General features: G+C 39.6%; 1 protein-coding gene across 1 annotated transcript; it reads left to right on the forward strand.

Moving 5' to 3' along the window:
• The first annotated feature begins 2152 nt into the window (after positions 1-2152).
• On the forward strand, positions 2153-14943 carry cenpw (centromere protein W). Its single transcript, XM_063070585.1, has 3 exons — positions 2153-2316; positions 12828-12941; positions 14702-14943. Exons 1-3 carry the CDS (start codon positions 2224-2226, stop codon positions 14726-14728), a joined length of 234 nt encoding a protein of 77 aa, XP_062926655.1. The 5' UTR covers positions 2153-2223; the 3' UTR covers positions 14729-14943.
• Positions 14944-21617: the final 6674 nt, after the last annotated feature.

A 21617-nucleotide genomic window follows, 5' to 3' on the forward strand; every position in this document is an offset into this window, starting at 1 on the left:
ACTTCCAAAAAATGAAACCCATTTTTACCAACAGGCATATTTCTATGACAACAAGGCTTTGGTTACTAAAATGTTACATCTGGTCAATCTTGCTGTATGCTTCCGAAACATGGACTATAACACCAGAACTCCAAAGAAACTTAGAAGCACCAGAAATGTGATTTCTTAGAAGAATGCTGAAAATATCATACAGCGATAGGGTAACTGAGACAGTACTCCAACGTGCCCATACAAAAAGATCTTTAATGAGAACATTAGATGAGAGGAAACTTAAATTCCTGGGCCATGTCATTAGAAAGGGAGAAATAGAATGCCTTACATAACAAAGCCGTATGCCTGGGAAACGCGGAAGAGGAAGGCAAAGAAAGAAGTATATGGACACTGTGAAAGAACTAACAGATCTAAGTGTGCGAGATATCTTTGATGCTGCGAGGGATCGTTCGATGTGGAGAGCCATGATCACCCAAGCGTGTAACGCGCAAGGCACATAAAGAGAGAGAGTGACTTTGAGAAAGAAGTTACAATTCAGCCTCCTGTAATTATATCTAAACTGAGGGTGGTCTGAAACTGTGTCTTTAAGATGGGAGGAGCTGGCATCTCTAAGAAAGGATGATGCCACTAACCATTGGATTGGAGCATCTACTTGCTCGGGAAGCAGGTAGGAGTGGAGATGTGTTATGAATATGGCAGAGTTATGCTTTTGATACTGAGATTTTACAGTCTATTGTGCTGCCAGCTGTAGAATGTGTAAAGGTAGGCCTCTTGAGTCTGTCTGAAAACTTCGAGTCTCCGACCAGCCCTCCGACACCAAGCACCATCTCTGCCGAGCGCTTTGACCCCGGCCCCGGCAACAGGCAATAGGCAAAGCGGAGGATTCGGGGCCTTCCCCTCCGGAGATTCTCGATCGCACAGTAGCAGCGGCAGCGAAGCAGGCAATTCAGAAGTTTCTCCAGATGTTCCTCCGTGCTTCTCACATCTGTCTCCATCAAATCAGGACTGTGCACGGTACCTACTTACAAATACGATATCATTTCGGAGTGGCTGCGTGTGCTGTGTCGTGCCGCCATCTTCTCCTCCTCTCTTCCAGGGCTGGAGAAGGGAGAATCTAATAGGAGAGGACGGAAGGCCATAGAAGAAAGAAAAGGGGGAAGGCGCACCATAGGGAGGCGATGGGCAGGCAAGGGGGTAAGGTGAGAAAGAGAAAAGGGGATGGGCATGATGGAGAGGGGCATTACCAGAAGTTTGAGAAATCGATGTTCATGCATTAACCGTAAACAACAGGAATTCTGCAGATGCTGGAAATTCAAGCAACATACATCAAAGTTGCTGGTGAACGCAGCAGGCCAAGCCTCTTCCTATAGATGCTGCTTGGCCTGCTGCGTTCACCAGCAACTTTGATGTATGTTTCATGCATTAACCATTGCTTTGCCATCACAGATGTTGCTTGACCCCTGAATGCTCCAGCAGTTATTTTTTGTTCCAGCATTTGCAGTCTCCTATGTCCTCATGAAATACTTCAGTGTCAATCTTTTAATTCCCCCCCCTCAAGGCAGAAATTCCAGGCACATAACTTTTAGGGTGTTGGGAGGAAAGCATGGGGGCTGTCAGAGGTAGTTACTTTCCCCAGAGGATGATAGGTGCTTGGAACGTGCTGCAGGGATGACTTAGGAGACTCTCATATCGGCACACGGATGAAAGACAAATGAAGGGCTATGTGGTAGGGAAGTGTTAGATTGACATTGGAGTCGGATAAAGGGTCAGCACAACATCACGGTCGAAGGGCATTACTTTGCTGCATTGTTCTATGTTCAAACATATTATTACTTATGATTGCAGGTCTCCTATTATTAAATATCAGTATAATTGGAGTAACATTGCATCCAACATAAGCGGCAGGAAACATTTGAGGTGCTTTTTTCAGAGCCGTTGCAAAATAACAATTATCACAGTTAATTTATGGAGGACAGGTAAAGAACTTAACCGACAGACGATATATTGGCGGTATACGTGCATGTATTTAATTGACAGCGAACTTGACCTGACCCGACAGACGAAAGGATTAGCACAAAGGCGCCTGACAGGAGCCGGAGAAGCGAGCGCGTTACGTCACAGAACGTGCCCTGCCGTTGGCGGCTCGCGCGTTACGCCACAGAACGTGCCCTGCCGTTGGCGGCGCGCGCCCGGTGGGAGGTCGGCGCTGGATTTTGAAGGCGGCGGGCGGCGATGGTGAAGCGCGCGGTGCCCCGTGAGAGTCTGCGTGCCGTCTTTCGGCGGCACAAGCCGCAGCTCCGGCTCAGCAAGGATGTCCACGTGATGGTGAGGCCGGCGTGCGGGTCGGGACAGGACAGGAGAGGGGTCAGAGCGTCCTGCGGGATGGCGGAAGAGGAAGGTGCGAAGTCTCCTGGGGGTTGGCGGAAAAGGCAAAGGAGACAGGTCCGGAGGTGAAGAGGAGAGGGGGCAGGTGAGGAGGGGAGTGAGGAGGTGATCCAAGTTCTACTCCAGAATGCAAAATAAAACATTGTAAGTGCAGTACAGAGGGATAACCTACGGTGTTAGTGGGATGCCCTGTCTATAAGACCAAGTCTGTTCCCTCACGGAAACAAATGGTTCTAACTTAGTAATATTTTTGAGGACATACTGTATCACATGATATTGCTATCACGTGATAGGTGGCCGTTGTGCTATTACAATAACATTTACATTTGCCTTTTACCGCTAATTCTAATGACTATTAAGATTGTGGACTTCAGGAAGGGTGAGAACGAAGGAACACATACTAATCCTCAGGAGTGAAGAGAGTGAGCAGTTTCAAGTTCCTGGGTGTCAAGATCTTTGAGGATCTAACCTGGTCCCAACATATCGATGCAGATATAAAGAAGACAAGACAGTGGCTATACTTTATTAGGAGCTCGAAGAGATTTGGCATGTCAACAAAAACTTATACAATTGTACCATGGAGAGCATTCTGACAGGCTGCATCACTGTCTGGTATGGAGGGGCTACTGCACAGGACTGAAAGAAGCTGCAGAGGGTTGTAAATCTAGTTGGCTCCATCTTGGGTACCAGTCTACAAAGTACCCAGGGCATGTTCAAGAAGCAGTGTCTCAGAAAGGCAGCGTCCATTATTAAAGACCTCCAGCACCCAGGGCATGCCCTTTTCTCACTGTTACCATCAGGTAGGAGATACAGAAGTCTGAAGGCTCACACTGAGCGATTCAGGAACAGCTTCTTCCCTTCTGCCATCTGATTCCGAAATGGACATTGAAGTTTTGGACACTACCTCACTTTTTAAAATATACAGTATTTCTGTTATTGTATGTTTTTTAATCTATTCAATATATGTAATTGATTTACTTTATTATTATACTTTATTTATTTTTTCTCTCTCTGCAAGATTATGTATGGCATTGAACTGCTGCTGCTAAGTTAACAAATTTCACATCACATGCCGGTGATAATAAACCTGATTCTGATTCTACCTTGGCTGGACCATAAAGCAAAACAACAACTAGTTGATGGATGCTTCACTGATAATCTTCTGATAGCTTGTGCTGTTGTTGTTGAAGAATTATTTATTTTTATTAATTGAGATATAGTGAGGAATAGACTGTTCTGGTCCTTTGAGCTGTACCTCCCACAATCAGAAACGGGTTTAATATCACCAGCAAATGTCGTGAAATTTGTTAACTTTAGGGCAGCACTACAATGCAATACGTGATAGATATAGGAAAAAAATACACTATATGTTTATTAAATATTAAATAAGTAGTGCAAAAACAAATTTTTAAAAAATCATGAGACTGTGTTCTTGGCTTCAGTGTCCATTCAGAAATTGGATGGCAGAGGGGAAGAAGTTGTTCCTGAATCACTGAGTGTGTGGCTTCAGGCTTCTGTACCTCCTTCCTGATGGTAACAGTGAGAAGAGGACATGTCCTGGGTAATGGGAGTCCTTAATGATGGACAGACACTGCCTTCCTGAGGCACCACTCTTTGAAGATGCCTTGGATACTATGGACAGTAGTACCCATGATGGAGCTGACTAATTTTACAACTTTCTGCAACTTCTATCTTGTGCAGTTGCACCTCCACCCCATACTAAATGGTGACACAGCCAGTCAGAATGCTCTCCATGATACTTCTGTAGGAGTTTGAGTGTTTTAGGTGACAAACTAAATCTCTTCAAACTCCTAATGGAGCATAGCACTGTCTTGCTTTCTTTACAACTACATTAAGTCCTTGGACCAGGTTAGGTCCTTGGAGATATTGACATGCAGGAACTTGAAATTGCTCACTTTCTCTACTTCCGATCCCTCTATGAGGATTAGTTTGTGTTCCCTCATCCTATCCTTTCTGAAGTCCACAATCAACTCTTTGGTCTGCTAACGTTGAGTGAAAGGTTGTTGTTACCCCAGAGTATTGAATGACATCACTCAACTAGCTTACTCCTATATGCCCTCGTCACCATCTGAGATTCTGCTAACAGTGGTTCTATCGTAAGTAAGTTTATAGATGGCATTTGAGCCATAGTCGTGGGTATAGAGAGAGTTGAGCAGTGGGCTAAGCACGCATCCCTGTGGTGATTGTCAATGAGATGTTATTTCCAATCAGCACAGCTTGTGGTCTTCCAGTTTGGAAGCCAAGGATCCAGTTACAGAGGATTAAATCCATTGATTTAATCCTAGCCTAATCACAGGACAATTTACAATGGTCAGTTAACCTTTCAACCAGTACGTCTATGGACTGGGAGGAAAGCACAGCACCCAAAGGAAACCCACGTGCAAGCTCCTTACAGACAGCGGCGGGAAATGAACCCAGGTCGCTGGTACTGTAAAGTGTTGTGATAACCATCTATGAAGTATTTTAAAAAGTTAATTGTAGAATTTTAAATTTTAATTTAAAACAATTTGGTTAAATACATATTAAATTTGGAGTGGTAAAAAACAAAAAGTTATGTTAAATTTTAATGAAGTTCAGCATCACCATACAAATTATTGGCTGACAAATATGCCAACCACAGCAGCAATAAAATTGAGGCAGCAGGTTTTGGTCCATAAACTTAATTGGGTCAGACATTGACCCTGTGGTGTGTAATCATGTGAGTTATGAATGCCCAGACCTATGAGAACTAACTTCCTTTCGAAGTGTTGGCAAAAGTTGACTATAAAAAAAAAATTGGAGCTCTGTATTTTTTTATATATCAATGACCACTTTGGATTTTGACCACTGCTTAAACACAACCTTGTGTTATTAGCAGAGATTTTTTTGGCGTGTGTTTGCATGCGAGGCTGTGCGTCTGCATGCGTCCGTGATGATGGATTTTTCATGGTTTTTTCCAAGGCGCAGAGCGAGAGAGAGAGATTGTGTGGTGTGCCACCTCCCACACAGACATCCTTCGCAGTATTTTCTCTTTGTTTTACGAGGTCGAGTTGCGATCTCGACACTTAACCCGGCTTGGATGGAAAGCGTGCTCGGGGGCGGTCCTGACTAGTTTCGAACCCGGGAACCTCCGCTCCCAGGTCTGGCGCCAATGTCGTTGTGCCACCAGCCGGCCCAGCAGAGAGATTCTAATTTCAAAATTATGATTCACACTTGTTCTGAGATGGTGATTAAAAGTTCCGAGGGATGGTTCTTCAGGGGAAATTGTCAATTTTGTATATCATTTCTAGCACACCAGAACAGCTGCCTGTGAGATTCTCCAGGCTTAAGGCCTAGAGTTGTTTGGGTGGGTTTAAACTAATTTGGCAGAAGGATAGGAACAGGAGTGATCGTGCAGAAGATGAGGTAGTTGGTTTACAAACAGAGGCAATGTGCAATGAGACTCCAAGCAAGGAGAGGCTGATTATAGGGCAAAATTGCAGTCAACAGGATCATTTGCAATGTAAAAGGTGGATAAAATTGTAAAAGGTGAATGCAGCATACAGAATAAGGTTGATGAACTTGTCGCACAGTTACAGATTGGCAAATATGATATTGCAGGCATCACTGAATCATGGATGAAGGAAGATTATAGCTGAGAGCTTAATGTATCAAAAGGATAGGCAGGAAGGCAGAGGGGGTGGTGTGGCTCTGTTGGTAAAAGAATGAAATTATATCATTGGAAAGAGGTGTCAGGGTTGGAAGATGTTGATTCGTTCTTGATAGAGCTAAGGAACTTCAAGGGTTAAAAGACCCTGATAAGAGTTATACAAGGACCCCCAAACAGCAGTAAAGATTTGGTCTACAAATTACAATGAGAGATAGAAAATGCATGCTAAAAGGGCAATGTTACAATAATCATGGGGGATTTCAATATGCAAGTAGATTGGGAAACTCGGGTTTGTGCATGATTCCAAGAGGGGGAATTCTAAAATGCCTACGAGGTGGCTTTTTAGAGCGGCTTGTGATTGAGCCCACCACGGGATCAGCTATTTTGGATTGGGTGTTTTGCAATGAACCAGAATTGATATAGAACTTAAGGTAAAAGAACTCTTGGAGACAAGTGATCATAATATGATAAAATTCACTTTGAAATTTGAGAAGGAGAAGCTAAAGTCAGATGTATCAGTATTACAGTGGAGTAAAAGAACTTACAGAGGTATGAGAGAGGAGTTGGCCAGAATTGGAAAAGAACATTGGCAGGGATGACAGCAGAGCAGCAATGGCTGGAATTTCTGGAAGCAATTCAGAAGGACCAGGATATGTACATCCCAAAGAGGAAGAAGTATTCTAAAGGCAAGATGACACAACCATGGCTAACAAGGGAAGTCAAAAAAATTAGTAGGAAGCTAGAAGATTGGGAAGCTTTTAAATACCAATAGAAGCAACTAAAAAGTCATTAAGAAGGTAAAAACAGAATACAAAAGTAAGCAAACCAATAATATTAAAGAGGATACCAAAAGTTTCTTCAGATACATGTAGTGTAAAAGCGAGGCGAGTAGCTATTGGGCTGCTGGAAAATGATGCAGGAGAAGTAGTAATGGGGGGGCAACAAAATGGCAGATGAACTGAATAAGTATTTTGTATTGTTCTTCACTGTGGAAGACACTAAGGCTATGTCGACACTACGCTGGATAATTTTGAAAACGAAGCTTTTTCTCTTCATTTTGACCCTCCGTGCACACTAAAACGGCGTTTTCATCCCCTGAAAACGGAGATTTTCAGAAACGGTCTCCAGAGTGAATAAATCTGATAATGCCTAATATCCATTGCAGTGTGGACAGGGTAACTGGAGATTTTTAAAACCGCTGTCACGACGTGCCGGAACAGATGGCGGCAGCGCAGCATTTCATTGTTTTCTTCTTATTATTATTACTCTGTCGCCAAACAATTGATACTAGAGCGTACAATCATCACAGCGATATTTGATTCTGCGCTTCGCAGAACCTAACAATTTCAGAACAGACGGCAATGAGACTGAAGCCAGAAGAGTTAGAAATGCACTCACCAAATACTTTGACCCATAGCTTACTGAATAAATAAGTATACTCACTTTGCCCTGTTTTCTGTCCTTGCTTGTATAAAGGTGGTTTACCTATTTATGCAAGTACTTCTCCGACAATAGATGTGTAACAGCCTAATGTAACATTGTATGGAAATACAAGATTACACTGATGCAGACATGTTTTATACATTTAACAAGGTGCTTTATTAATGCAACAGAGTTAGTCAGTTTTTCAATGTTCGTCGTCAGCCAGGTCATACTGTCCGTGAACTCCCTGTCGGTTGCCTCCATACGCTCCAGTATTTGTGTTTTTTTCAGTTTTAAGACCTCCTGCGCAAGAGCCAAGAGCAATTCCTTTTAAGTTTTTCTGCTCTGTAACTGGACAAACGCGCAACAAGTATACAGTTTCCTCTTTGCTTGTTTTCTGTGTGCACTGCGCATGCCCAGTAGGAGGAGACTCGCCCAAATATCTGTTCTAATGTGGACAGAGATATTTTGAAAAACGCTTAGTGTGGGCGCCTGTCGTTTTTACTTGAAACCGGCGATTTCAAAATTATCCGGGGTAGTGTGGACGTAGCCTAACAGTACGGTGGAAGATCCAGGTGTCAAGGGTCATGAAGTCTGTGAAGTTACCATTACTAGAGAGAAAGTTCTTGGGAAACTGCAAGGTCTGAATGTATATGTCACCTCAGTTAGTCTGACCTCAGTGGTTGGGAAGATGTTGGAGTCAATTGTTAAGGATGTGGTTTCAAGTACCTGGAAGCACATGATAAAATAGGTTGTAGTCAGCATGGTTTCCTCACGGGGAAAAGTTTGCCTGACAAATCTGTTGGAATTCTTTGAAGAAATAAAGCAGGATAGACAAAGGAGATTCAATTGATGTTGTGTACTTGGATTTTCAGAAGGCCTTTGATAAGGTGCTACACATGAGGCTACTTAACCAGCTACGAGCCCATTGGTATTACAGGAAAGATTCTAGCATGGACAAATCAGTGGCTTCCTTTTCCAACCTATGTCATTGGTACCTATATGTACCACAACCTCTGGCTCCTCACCCTCCCACTTCAGGATATCTTGGACGCAATCAGAAATATCCCGGACCCTGGCACCAGGGAGGCAAACTACCATCCGGGTCTCTGGACTGCGTCCACAGAATCGCTTATCTGACCCTCTTACTATCGAGTCCCCTATTACTACTGCCCTCCTCTTCCTTTCCCTACTCTTCTGAGCTACAGGGCCGGACTCTGTGCCAGAGGCACGGCCATTGTCGCTTCCCCCAGGTAAGCTGTCCCCCCAACAGTACTCAAACAGGAGTACCTATTGTCAAGGGGCACAGCCACCGGGGTACTCTCTATTACCTGACTCTTCCTCTTTCCCCCTCCTAACCATGACCCACTTGTCTGCCCCCCGTGGCCCGGGTGTGACCGCCTGCCTGTAACTCCTCTCTATCAACTCCTCACTCTCCCTAACCAGACAAAGGTCATCGAGCTACAGCTCCAGTTCCCTAACGTGGTCCCTTAGGAGCTGCATCTCGGCGCACCTGGTACCATATACTGCCTCGATTCATTTTCTTGTAGGTATTTATAGGAAAATAAAGTAATACAATAGCATTTTAAAATATATATACATAAAGAAAGATTGACAAACAACCAATGTGCAGGAAATGATAAATTATGCAAATAAAAATAAATATTGAGAACATGAGTTGTAGAGTCCTTGAAAGTGAGTCTGTAGGTTGTGAAATCAGTTTGGAGTTGTGGTAAATGAAGTTATTTAAAACAGTTCAGGAACCTGGTGGTAAGGTTCATTCCTGAATTTGGTGGTGTGGGACCTGAGGCTCCTGTACCTTGTGCCTGATGGTAATAGTGTGAAGAGGGCATGGCCTAGATGGTGGGGTCCTTGATGATGGATGCTACTTTGTTGTTGCACCACTTAATGTAAATGTACTCAATGGTGGGAGGTGGCTTTGCCTGTGTCAGACTGGGCAAGCCACCAGTTTCTGCAGGCTTCGGGCAAAGGTGTTTCCATACCAGGGTGTGATGCAACTAATTAGGATACTCTCTCCATTGTGTTTCTATAGAAGTTTGACAAAGTTTTGGCAGAATCTGCACAAACTTCTAAGAAATTAGAGGCGCTGGCGTGCCACTTTTCTATTGGCACTAACGTGCTGATCTCAGGATAGATTCTCTGATATAACACTGAGGAGTTTACAGTTATGGACCCTCTCTACCTCCGATCCCCTAATGACGACTGCTGCATGGATTTCTGGCTTCTTCCTCCTGTAGTTGATAATCAGCTCTTTGGTTTCGTTAACACTCAGTGAGAGGTGAGAGACAAAGAACAGCCATGTGTTAAAGAGATAATCGGGTTTAGCAAGTTTAGCAAAATTAGCAAAAACTAACAGGCCAATAGATTTAGAGTGAAACTAACAGAGCCAGGGGTTCTTAGAGACTTAATGCATCTAACCAGCATCTTCAGGAATAGACACAGTTGTAGTAGAGCAAAAGGATGAGTGAAAGGCTTGGAATCGTTTATAGTACGTACTTATGCTGGTGACTGCAGATGCTGGAATCTGGATCTGAAAGAACACAGCATCTATTGGGAGGAAAGGAATTGTCGATATTCCAGCACTTAAGCCATAGTCATAGTCATACTTTATTAATCCCGGGGAAATTGGTTTTCGTTACAGTTGCTCCATAAATAATAAATAGTAATAGAACCGCAAATAGTTAAATAGTAATTTGTAAATTATGCCAGTAAATTATGAAATAAGTCCAGGACTAGCCTATTGGCTCAGGATGTCTGACCCTCCAAGGGAGGAGTTGTAAAGTTTGATGGTCACAGGCAGGAATGACTTCCTATGACGCTCAGTACTGCATCTCGGTGGAATGAGTCTCTGGCTGAATGTACTCGTGTGCCCACCCAGTACATTATGTAGTGGATGGGAGACATTGACCAAGATGGCATGCAACTTAGACAGCATCCTCTTTTCAGACACCACTGTGAGAGAGTCCAGTTCCATCCCCACAACATTACTGGCCTTACGAATGAGTTTGTTGATTCTGTTGGTGTCTGCCACCCTCAGTCTGCTGCCCCAGCACACAACAGCAAACATGATGGCACTGGCCATCACAGACTCGTAGAACATCCTCAGCGTTGTCCGGCAGATGTTAAAGGACCTCAGTCTCCTCAGGAAATAGAGACGGCTCTGACCCTTCTTGTAGACAGCGTCAGTGTTCTTTAACCAGTCCAGTTTATTGTCAATTCGTATCCCCAGGTATTTGTAATCCTCCACCATGTCCACACTGACCCCCTGGATGGAAACAGGGGTCACCAGTACCTTAGCTCTCCTCAGGTCCACCACCAGCTCCTTAGTCTTTTTCACATTAAGCTGCAGATAATTCTGTTCACACCATGTGACAAAGTTTCCTACCGTAGCCCTGTACTCAGCCTCATCTCCCTTGCTGATGCATCCAACTATGGCAGAGTCATCCGAAAACTTCTGAAGATGACAAGATTCTGTGCAGTAGTTGAAGTCCGAGGTGTAAATGGTGAAGAGAAAGGGAGACAAGACATTCCCCTGTGGAGCCCCAGTGCTGCTGATCACTCTGTCGGACACAGTGTTGCAAGCACACGTACTGTGGTCTGCCAGTCAGGTAATCAAGAGTCCATGATACCAATGAAGCATCCACCTGCATCGCTGTCAGCTTCTCCGCCAGCAGAGCAGGGCGGATGGTGTTGAATGCACTGGAGAAGTCAAAAAACATGACCCTCACAGTGCTCGCTGGCTTGTCCAGGTGGGCGTAGATACGGTTCAGCAGGAAGACAATGGCATCCTCAACTCCTAGTCGGGGCTGGTAGGCGAACTGGAGGGGATCTAAGTGTGGCCTGACCATAGGCCGGAGCAGCTCCAGAAGAAGTCTCTTCAGGGTCTTCATGATGTGGGAGGTCAATGCCACCGGTCTGTAGTCACTGAGGCCGCTGGGGCGCGGCGTCTTCGGCACAGGGATGAGGCAGGACATCTTCCACGATACACTGCATCAAACTTTCTTAAGCTGGTTGATTGTGCTTCCTTTTGTGAAGTGGAGATAATTAATCATTTACTTGAATGTTTTCTCATATTTCATTTTAATTTAAAGCTTTGGCGATGTGTTTCACTGACTTCTTTTATCTCAGTATTGTTTTCTTTTCTGCTATGGTTAGAAGCAGTAAAAACTTTGTGAAACTTGTTTACAGAAGAACATTTAAGATCTTTCAGATTGCTTCCATCATTTCAGATGGCAAAAATTACTGCACCAATCGCCCAGAGATTTAAATTATCTCAATTTGTGTATGGATAGAATAATGATAGTAGAACTGTGGTATTCTTAAAAAAAATGCATAAAGAGCACTTGATGGTATGTATAATTATCCTACTTACTGCATTTGCTTTGAGTTTATATCAGTGTAAAAAATGGTCAAGTCTTGTCTGGTTCTTATTCGTTTCAAGGCTCTATATTGGCATGTATTACATAGTGTCAGAAATGAAGTCTTGTTCAGGATGTTTCATCAAAAGCTCCAGACGGTAGCATAGTGGTTAGAACAAAGCTTTACAGTTCCAATGACCTGGGTTCAATTCCAGCCGCTGCCTGTAAGGAATTTGTACGTTCTCCCTGTGACCGTGTGGGTTTCATCTCTGTGCTCCGGTTTGCTCCACATTCCAAAGACATACCGGTTGGTATGTTAATTGGTCATTGTAAATTGTCCTGTGATTAGGCTCAGACATTAAATCTGGGGATTATTGGGTGCCGCGGCTCAAAGGCTCTGACTATTATACTTCAGGGCCTCGTAATCAAAATTAATATTGCTTTGGTGGTCTTGCAGGTTGAATTAGAAAAATGTCTTCAGTATAGCCTTCTGTATACAGTAAATTTGTCTAATTTCAAAAGTATCTGTTGTGTGTTACATTTAGCATTGAGTCCATGTGATTGTCAATAGGCTGAGATGAAAATAAAATTTCCAGCTTCTTTACTGTTACGTAAATTGAACTAGATAATTATTCTAATATACCTCTGGTTTTGTATGTCTTGCCCTATTATCCTCTTTGCTGTGATCCCTTTTCATCATGAATTTTTCAAGTCTTCCATTTTAGCTTGTACACTTGTTGTTCTGCTCATCCTTTCTTTCCTTCTAGTTCTACCCTTTCTTGGTTTGATTCAAGTCTATCATCTGTTCAGGGTTCTTATAATGCTTAATTGCCTCTAAAGCTACAATGATAATTTATTCAACTGTTTCAGTAGTGCTGACTATGGAAATTGCTTGGTTCTGGACAGAATGTTTCTACTTTCTCCTCTCCCCCTCCAACCCCTGTTCTGTTAAATAATGATATCTGATGCTGAGAAGAAGTATTCTTTTATTTGAATTGTAGGTCCATTTAAACTGTCTCTTGTTCCTACAACGTTTGGCGCAAGAGGCAAGGATTAAAGCTGTTGAAGCAAAATGTTCTGCCATTCAACCAAACCATATCCAAGATGTGGCAAAGGTAAAAATTATATTCAGTATTAATGTGGTCATCTTTATTGTTTTTAGAAATTGTGTATATTAAAAATCCAGTGAACATCTGTTTTAGTGGTGCAACATTATAATTTTCACGGATCTTTAAATGTCATCAGTAAAATGTATTCTTATTAGCAATACTTAGATAATGGAAAAGATGAAACATTGGCCATGCTGTTGATATGGATGAGAAAACCATAGTCTTTAGAAAGATATCAATGAAGTAGTTAGATGGGTGAAAAAGTAGCAAATCATTCAGTCTAATGGTGTGTGGCAAAAGCAAATAAAGTAAGAAAGTATGCAATAAGTGAGCCATGTATCATTGAGAGATTGAGGGGCATTCAAGTATAAGTCTATAGATCCCTTAAACTAACAGAACAGGTGGATGAGTTAAGATATTGCAGCATTGAAACATAGAATACAAGAGCAGTGGGATCATGATAGATGATTTGATGCAAATTAGGATACAACCAGGATACTGTACTATCTGGTCATTTTAGTAATCTGTTCTTGAATGTATTACATATCTCAATCTCAAATGTTGCTTAACAAATGTTTTTATAGTGTTACCTATAGGGTGGAGGAGGAAACTTGGGCAAAATTTCTTAGTGATTGTTTAAGTATTTGCTTGCTACCGGATTTGGATGAGGTATTTTGTACTTTTAGACAAAGAAGCTTGAAAGGCCATTTATTAATATGTGTTCCAGTGAGGGAATGATATAGGTTGTATGTTGTAAATTGTTACTACTCTCATCTGCTGCTATAGTTGTAATAGTGGCAGTGATGCATTCCTGTCCTAGAATGGCATTGAGTCTGTGCGATTTATCTGAATCTGGAAATGCGGTCTAGTTCAGTTCATTCTCACAGTACTAAAAACAAGGCTGAAATATTTGGAATTGTCTTCATCCAGAAGTGCTGAATAGGTGATCCGGCTGATCTTCCTTTTGACTCCTTATGATAGAATTTATTTAATTGTGGATGGAATAAATAAAGACCTTTTCAGGGACTATTGTATTTGATGAATTAGTAAAGCAAAGGCAGAGCATGCTCTAGGTATGAGCTTTCATTTGCTGGCTAAGCACAGAGAACACAAGGCAACTTTATTTTCACTTTTGCCTAAATATGCATAATTTGTATTTTTGAAAATAGGACTAAATGTGGTACAAGGCCTAATGAGTTTGACTGTTTTACTGGTGGACTGGAATTTATTTGTCTGTCTGAGTACTCAAGGTTATTAATGAAATTATTAAACCTTTTGCCTTGAAGATGGCAATTCAGATATAAATCTCAAAAGCACTGGGTTGAAACACCAGCTTAATCAAATTTTAAATGTAGGCACATTCTTTGATAGGAATGCCTTTTTAGGAAGTGATGGAGGAAATGTGAAAATCTAAGCTGAGGTAATGTTTTTCATTTGTGAATCACAATAATTGCACTTCTGATCTTCCTTTCAAGATAATCAGGTAGATCATTTTTGGTAGATTAGTTTTAAGATGTTAAACAAAACAATGTTTATAAAAATGTATTTTTTTTCTGATTTAAAATGTGCATCTACCTTGTATACACAATTCCAGGCAGTTATAATTCTTCTTTGATGGTTTTCCAACTACGTAAAATTTATTCTTGTAGATATTTATTGTGACCTTCTGAGTTAAGGCATGACAACCTGCTCTCAGTTCATTGTGTTCAAAGCTTAAGATAGATCATAAAACATACTGAAAGAATGTTTCTCTTTTGAATTTGCAGACTGTTTTGAAGAAGAGTAGAGGCTGAAAGGAAACTGCACACATTATATTTTTTGTATTTAATGAATATGATAAAATCAATGCTATCTGAAAGTACTGAACTGCATGTAGTCTAGAAAATATACTACATTTTGAAGAGACAAAAGATCCTTGCTAAAATCGTGCTACATGTGGTATTTTGTTTCAGTATGATATTTCATTGGTACATTTATAGTACTTTACTATGATGGGCGGTGGGGGGGGGAGAAAATGAAGTACTTTCCTACAGCATAATGCAGCTTTTACAAAAATAGAATGCATATTTCTGTTAAACTGGTCATATGGATAATCCACATTTTAATCCAAGGAGTTGACTTGCTGAAGGTTTAGAGTTGTTTTGACATACTAAATTGTATGAAGGAAAATGATTTGATGATCAGTATATTTATCTTGTTCATAAATAAAATTTCTTAAAGAAAAAATACATATTTGTTTGCTGTTTTTAAAAGGCTGTACTTAATCAAAGGCTCATGGTTACTGTATTGTTTACACCAATTAGTTGACTTTCAATCCAATTTGTGCTTGCTGTGAGGAGCCTTGAAAACTGCTTATAGTCATGCACAAAGAATGGTTCGACTTTACAGCAGATGTTGGTACTACATTAGGATACCTGGTCTAATATCATTTGAATGTGTACAACATTACGTCAGTGATATGACAAAGGAAATACTATAATATTCCCTTTCACTATCCAAAGATCTTTTCCTGTCACAATTGTATTTTATCTTCCCCGCTGGAAATATTATAAAATTGGGACAGTATTTCCCTTTTTTTTATTAGTAAATATTTATTCAAGGATAAGGGAACGCCACCAGTTGCTGCTTCCCTTCCAAGTGTCATGTCATCCTGATTTGGAAATTATTCATGTATTGATCATTGTTGCTGGATATAAACCTTAGAACTTACTGGAAGGTTTCGTTCATCACTGTCTTAAGGGCAATTAAGGAGGTATAAGATTGGCTTTGCTAGTATCATCAACATCCAAAACAAGGAAGGGTCAAACAAAAGGGGCGTTCATGATACCTCTAGCTGTTAAGTGTTGAAAATGTTTTCTGTTCCACTGCATTGTTGAAGCAAAAATGATCAATGGATGATTACCGTGTCATTTCAGTGTTTTTTTTCCATACTTGCTTATCTGTCAATATCAATAGTTAAGTTTTTAGGTAACAGCTAAGAAAGGGAGGGATGTAACATGACATAATGTTATTTTTAACCTAAACAGCTTTCATAATAATTAGAGTGTAAGAAATGAGATAAATCCACATGCTCAATTGGTACAACTCCATTTGGGAGTGCAGGACCAGTGACTATTCCATAAACCCAGATTTTTATGGGTTGTGCCTATTGATGCCAAGATGTTCAATGTATTGTAAATACCACAGTTGAAAATTCCTTCATAGATTTAGTAGGCAGTGGTGGGAGTTGATTTTTACTTAACAGTGATTACTGACTTAATGGCATTAATCTTGGTATTTCATTTAGCAGGATAGCTTTCAAGGAACTGTGATCTCCCACCTTATTTGTGACATTAGCAATGCAGGTACATAACTGATTCAAGTAATGGGCTATGTCCTCAAATCCTAGCCTCGCATTTATGTAAACTCCCTTTCTATAAAGACCTTGTGTTGGCTTACGAACCACAAACTCAATTCAAAACGTTGCTCAAGGCTAGGAAGAAAATGGCTGTATTTTTATGGTTACATGCATGTATCAATGTCTACAATATGTAGAATGGAAAATACCCTCAAAATAACACACCTGGTTGAGCTTTGCAGGGCCATACTATATAAAATATAGTTTGTTAACCACTACCAGCACCCAATTCCTCAACTGAGTTCTCACATCCACCGGCATTATTGTGACACAAACTCAAATGCTAGTCGCAACAATCTAAAAAAGCTTTCAGGTTATTTAAGGACAACTAGAAAGATAGGAACATATCATACAAGTATGCAGTGCAGTTTGATTTCCTATATCCTAAGCAACACAACCATATTTAAAACATTGTACCTTTTTTTGAACATTCAAAGTGATTTAAAATCTATTCCCAACACATAAAATCTTTAGAACACCAGCTCTCAAAATGTAAACAAATAGGTGGTTCAAACTTTTGAACAATTTTATGCAAGATGACATTTAAATGGTTCTGAGAAAATCATCTGCAGTACTTGGTAAGTCATTGAGTGTAAAATTACCTTAAATCAACCACGATTTGATGTGGAACCGTTGTAACCTTTAGTACATTTCATAGATGAGATAATTTTACATCAACTATCGAAAAAACTATCTGGTTTGCATTAATTCTAATACCTGGTCTATATATGTAGTGCATTGTACAGCAGAATGGAAATCACATATGATTTTCTCTTCTGAATTTGAAGCTAAAATGAATGTATCTGATTAAATTGTTTGCCCACAGCAATTCACTATCATAGAAGATCATTTTAGTTTTTGGTTCTGCTTTCAGTCAGTATACAAAATGAAACAGATTACTAAATATTTTGCAATGATATGATTTTTTAAAAATATCAAACAAGTGCTGCTAAACTGCTTACTGAGTCATCATTCACGCATATCACCACAAAGATTTTATTCTTTTAACTTCTGTCATCCTTTACTTCTGTAATCCCTGATATATATAAATTAAGAATGTTTCTCTTCCTTAAGACAAGTTTGCCCTTGTCTCATTTAATGAAGTTGTTCAGTTTTAAATGAATCATTCATATACAGTATTTAACTACTTGAAAATAAATTTATGTACTTAAACCCACATTTTGATTCAGGTCCTTTGAGGTTACAGAGTAGTTTGTTGACAACAAGGGGAGAATTTGGACACAGTAACTGAATGAATAATGAGGTACGTTATTTCCTGAATTTAATTGTTCTGAATTGATGGCCATTCCTTCAATGTGTCTAGGTGCTAAAATTTTCCAGGTGTTCTTTTCTTTGTTTTTGAAATATGCCTTTAAGCTTTGAATGTGAACTTTGCATCAATTATTGTTTGAATATATTCCTATGAAGTTCTCTGTGACAATTACTACCATGGAAATTATAAACCGTCCAGAGGCATAAAATCAATTCTCTCCCAAAAGGTTATGGTTGTTGGGTCAGCTGGAGTGAGATCAGTCAATTGTTGATAATTAAGGTTATAATGTGATGCAGCATAAAGGTTACAATGTAGATTTAAGGTACAAACTATCAACAATATAATCAAAATATCAAGAGAAGATTGAATGGACAAAAGACAAAATTATCTTCACGTAAGGGAAAATGATCATTAATGTAAACTTGTGTTTTTAAAGTGTGTAGATAAAAAGAATGGCAGTCTGAATAAGAGGAAAATTAAGTGTTTGTACATACACAATCGTTTAGTCCTGGAAGAGAATGGGCTTTCATCAACTACCATGTGATTTACACCTGCACAGAGTTTAAATTCTTGTATCTTCAGTGATTGGTTTGGGACAAAGTTGAGTTTATTGTCAGATGTACAAGCTGTGTGCTTAAAGCTGTATGCACAAAGATACCTTCCGTTAAAACACTTTTAATATGCATTACTATTGAGGAGATGCTTGAATGTAAAAAAGCCAATTACCAGGAGCTGGTGGAGAATTGCCAAAGACAGGAGTGGAGAACGTTTTGCAAGCCTATAGTGGTGGGTTGTAGATTCTACAATGTAGAGGTTTAGCTGACTGCTCGCTGTGCAGAACCTCCTCTCACCTTGGAATTATTGAGGCTGTAAAGAAAAGAGCCATCAAGACCATCACAGAGTCTGCTGAGTGAGCCTCCAGATGGCTATGGATCAAGAGGTGTGAGCTGTGGAACAGTGCTGCTAGGACACAAGCCAGGGCCTAGTCAATCTGATTGAGTGTCTGATTTGAAAGACCTGAAACACCTGATGACCCTAGGTTACATCTAACATTTATATAATTGTTTAAATTAACAGTCTTCAAGTAAGACCTATGGAATAATGGGCTCTTCAGCCTATCCTGTCCATGCTGACCAAGATGGCCACACAAGCTAGTCCCATTTGGCCAACATCCCTCTAAATCTTTCCAATCCTTGCTGCCTCTGTCAGCTAGCTCCATAAATTAGAGCTTATACCTGTAATTAATTTCATCTTAGCTTTAAATATTATGGCTTTATGGTAGATAGCTTTAAAATATACAATATATTTAAGATTATCAAAGATACCATTAATTTCTCCAGTACAGAAATATTTACGACAGCTTTCAACAATTTTGTTGTCTTTTTTTTAGTGGATAGAAAAGCACTACAATACTGATAGACAACAGAGCTGGGTCTTACAGTTTAAAACACTGTTCTTGACTATACTTTCCTTTTGATTTGGTATACATCTCTCAAAGTTTGCCTACAGTAGCAAGAAGCCAAAAGGTGAGGCAGTGAATAATGTGTGCGAAAATAGGACTTGGGTTTTTGACACTTGTTTATTTTTATGTATAAACTTTCAAATGCAAATCAACTATTTGAAACATGAGAAAGTAAACGTTATGTGACTGACAGTTGTTTTATTGTATTTTAAATTTTTTGTTGTTTGTTAAAGAATACCAGATGCTTTGCATGTGATGCCAAACATATGGCATTTGGTAATACTCTAGTGATCTGCAATAGGTTGTAGTATTGTATAAAGAAAAGCCCTTTACAGACTGCACTGACATGTAGAATTTTGCAGCTGGATTCAATTCTGGCACTCTGGGTTTTTACTTGCAACACATTTTGAGATTTATTTCAATACATGTATATACTGTATATCTTTGTAATGGTTTACATTGTAGTAAATTTCATAAAAGGACTGTGTGTGCAAGATATTGATAGATTGTTTTGCTGAAGTTCTGTGTTCAACCTTTACCAATTTGCTCTGAGAATTGTTCATGAATGAAAAAAATTAGTTGATCAGTAAGTCTTGGGTAACAGGTGGATCAAGAATAAAAACAAAATCAATTCACAAATCAGATCAAAACTGCAAATTATTTTGATATAAATATGATGTTCATCTTTCATAACCATTTTATATTGTAGGACGAGAATGGTGCCGTACAAGAACAGATTCTTCAGCTCACAATTTTATACCAAACCAATTCGACTAATGACACCTAATAAACTAATCCTACCTACCTGCATAATATACATATCATTCCATTCCTGTAGCTTCGCTGCTGCCCAATTGATCATGACCCTTGTGCCAGGTTTGAGGACTTGATCTTCAAACTCTTTCCGCAAACAACAAAAAACTGTGTTGACATCTTGAAAGTGGTGATGAGTTTCAACACCAGTGTCTGTTTTTGGCTGCTGGGATCTGGGAAGTAAACAGATTTCCAGGGGGTTGCATAGTCTTTATTGTCATCTGATAGCATGGTGCAGAATGAGCAGATTAGCTGAACACTTTGGCTTGTAATGTTCTCATTTGCTTCAGTGATGGCTTGAAGCTTGACCATTGAATGTGTATAAATGTAAACTATGTCTGAGATTTGGGTCACCTTGATTCTGGAGCATTGAACAGCTTTCCATTATCTCTGAAGATTGATTACACTCCTACAGGAAAATTTTTAGAGGTCATGTGATGCTTATGTTTAGCACAAGCATGATTAAAATTAAGTAGCTACGAGCATATTTAAATGGATGATAAAAGGATTTTTAACTCTTTAAAGAAAAAGTTGTTATAAACTTCAATGCAGTAAACACATTTTTCCTACATTCAGTTTATATCATGCTCTTTAATCATGCTTTTATCTAAATTGCATTTATTTCAAAGGAAAGGATTAACTCTACATGGTATTACAGGGGAAAGTTTTTAGGCTACTGAAGAGATTGTTGGTATTGATTAATTTTCTCAGAACAGACTGGTCCTGTACATAATGAGGAAATTAAATGCCCATTATCTTAATAAAGGAACAGTAGCACCTTGTTGTGTATTCAGGTGGATCAACTCATAAAATTTTCAAAGAGAATGCATAATTCTTAAGAAATAGAGTACCATATCTCACTGTTGTTAGATACAGAGTATTATGTAGTTTTGAGCACCTGTTTATGATAGGAATATAGAACAATGCAACAATTATTACAAACCATGACATGATATTGTTGTGAATAGAAATACCAGAACCTGAGACAGTAAGGAGTAAAAACTAATCTTGATGAGAAATTTATTAACTGATGAGTGCAATTTACTGCTGGTTATCGAGGAAATCCTGAGAAGACAAAATTAATGGTGACTTCATAACATACTAGTTAATTAGAATGTTGCAGCTATATGCTGCACAGTCAATAAGCTCTTTGGAGGAAATACTAGTAGGTATGAAGAATGAACAGGAGATCGGGATTGGATTAGGTGGTATGGAAGAAATTTCTTCCACAACTTCATGAGCCAAATGGCTGTGCCTGTACTGTCATCTGGAATTCTGCTTATAGTAACCCTGTCCTCTGTTGACCCAGTGTTTCCACTCAGTGCTCAGTGCTGAAGAATTTTTCTTTGCCTTTCAATATATTTAGAACAGTCACATATCTACTGTAGGCCTTTGGTAAATCTTATCAGTTGTCTTATCCTATCTAGAGGATAAATGTGTGTGTATCTTCAACTAAAAGAATGAATTCTGATAAAAAGGTTATTAACTTGTTTCTCACACCACAAAAAGTACCTGACCTGCTGAATACTTCAAATACTTCTTGCTTTTATCGCAGACTTCCACAATTTCCAATAATTGGCTTTGTAGAAATCTTTGGAATGCAGTCTAAAAGAGCAAGTTTAAGTTAGAATATTCAATTTAAAATCATGCAGAAATTCAGGTAAAAGAGAAAGAAATAGGGAAAAATATAATGTTTAAAAAATTCTCAACATTAATTAAAAATTGAAAGAACGAAAT

The sequence above is a fragment of the Mobula hypostoma genome, chromosome 2 (assembly GCF_963921235.1).
Source record: "Mobula hypostoma chromosome 2, sMobHyp1.1, whole genome shotgun sequence".
NCBI classification, from domain to species: Eukaryota; Metazoa; Chordata; class Chondrichthyes; order Myliobatiformes; family Myliobatidae; genus Mobula; species Mobula hypostoma.

Excerpts from the sequence above, each read along its gene's own strand:
- cenpw (XM_063070585.1), top strand. The coding sequence starts at position 2,224 with ATGGTGAAGCGCGCGGTGCCCCGTGAGAGTCTGCGTGCCGTCTTTCGG. Across the intron at positions 2,317-12,827 it reads GCAAGGATGTCCACGTGATG|GTCCATTTAAACTGTCTCTT; the intron begins GTGAGGCCGGCG and ends TTTGAATTGTAG. Across the intron at positions 12,942-14,701 it reads ATATCCAAGATGTGGCAAAG|ACTGTTTTGAAGAAGAGTAG; the intron begins GTAAAAATTATA and ends TTGAATTTGCAG.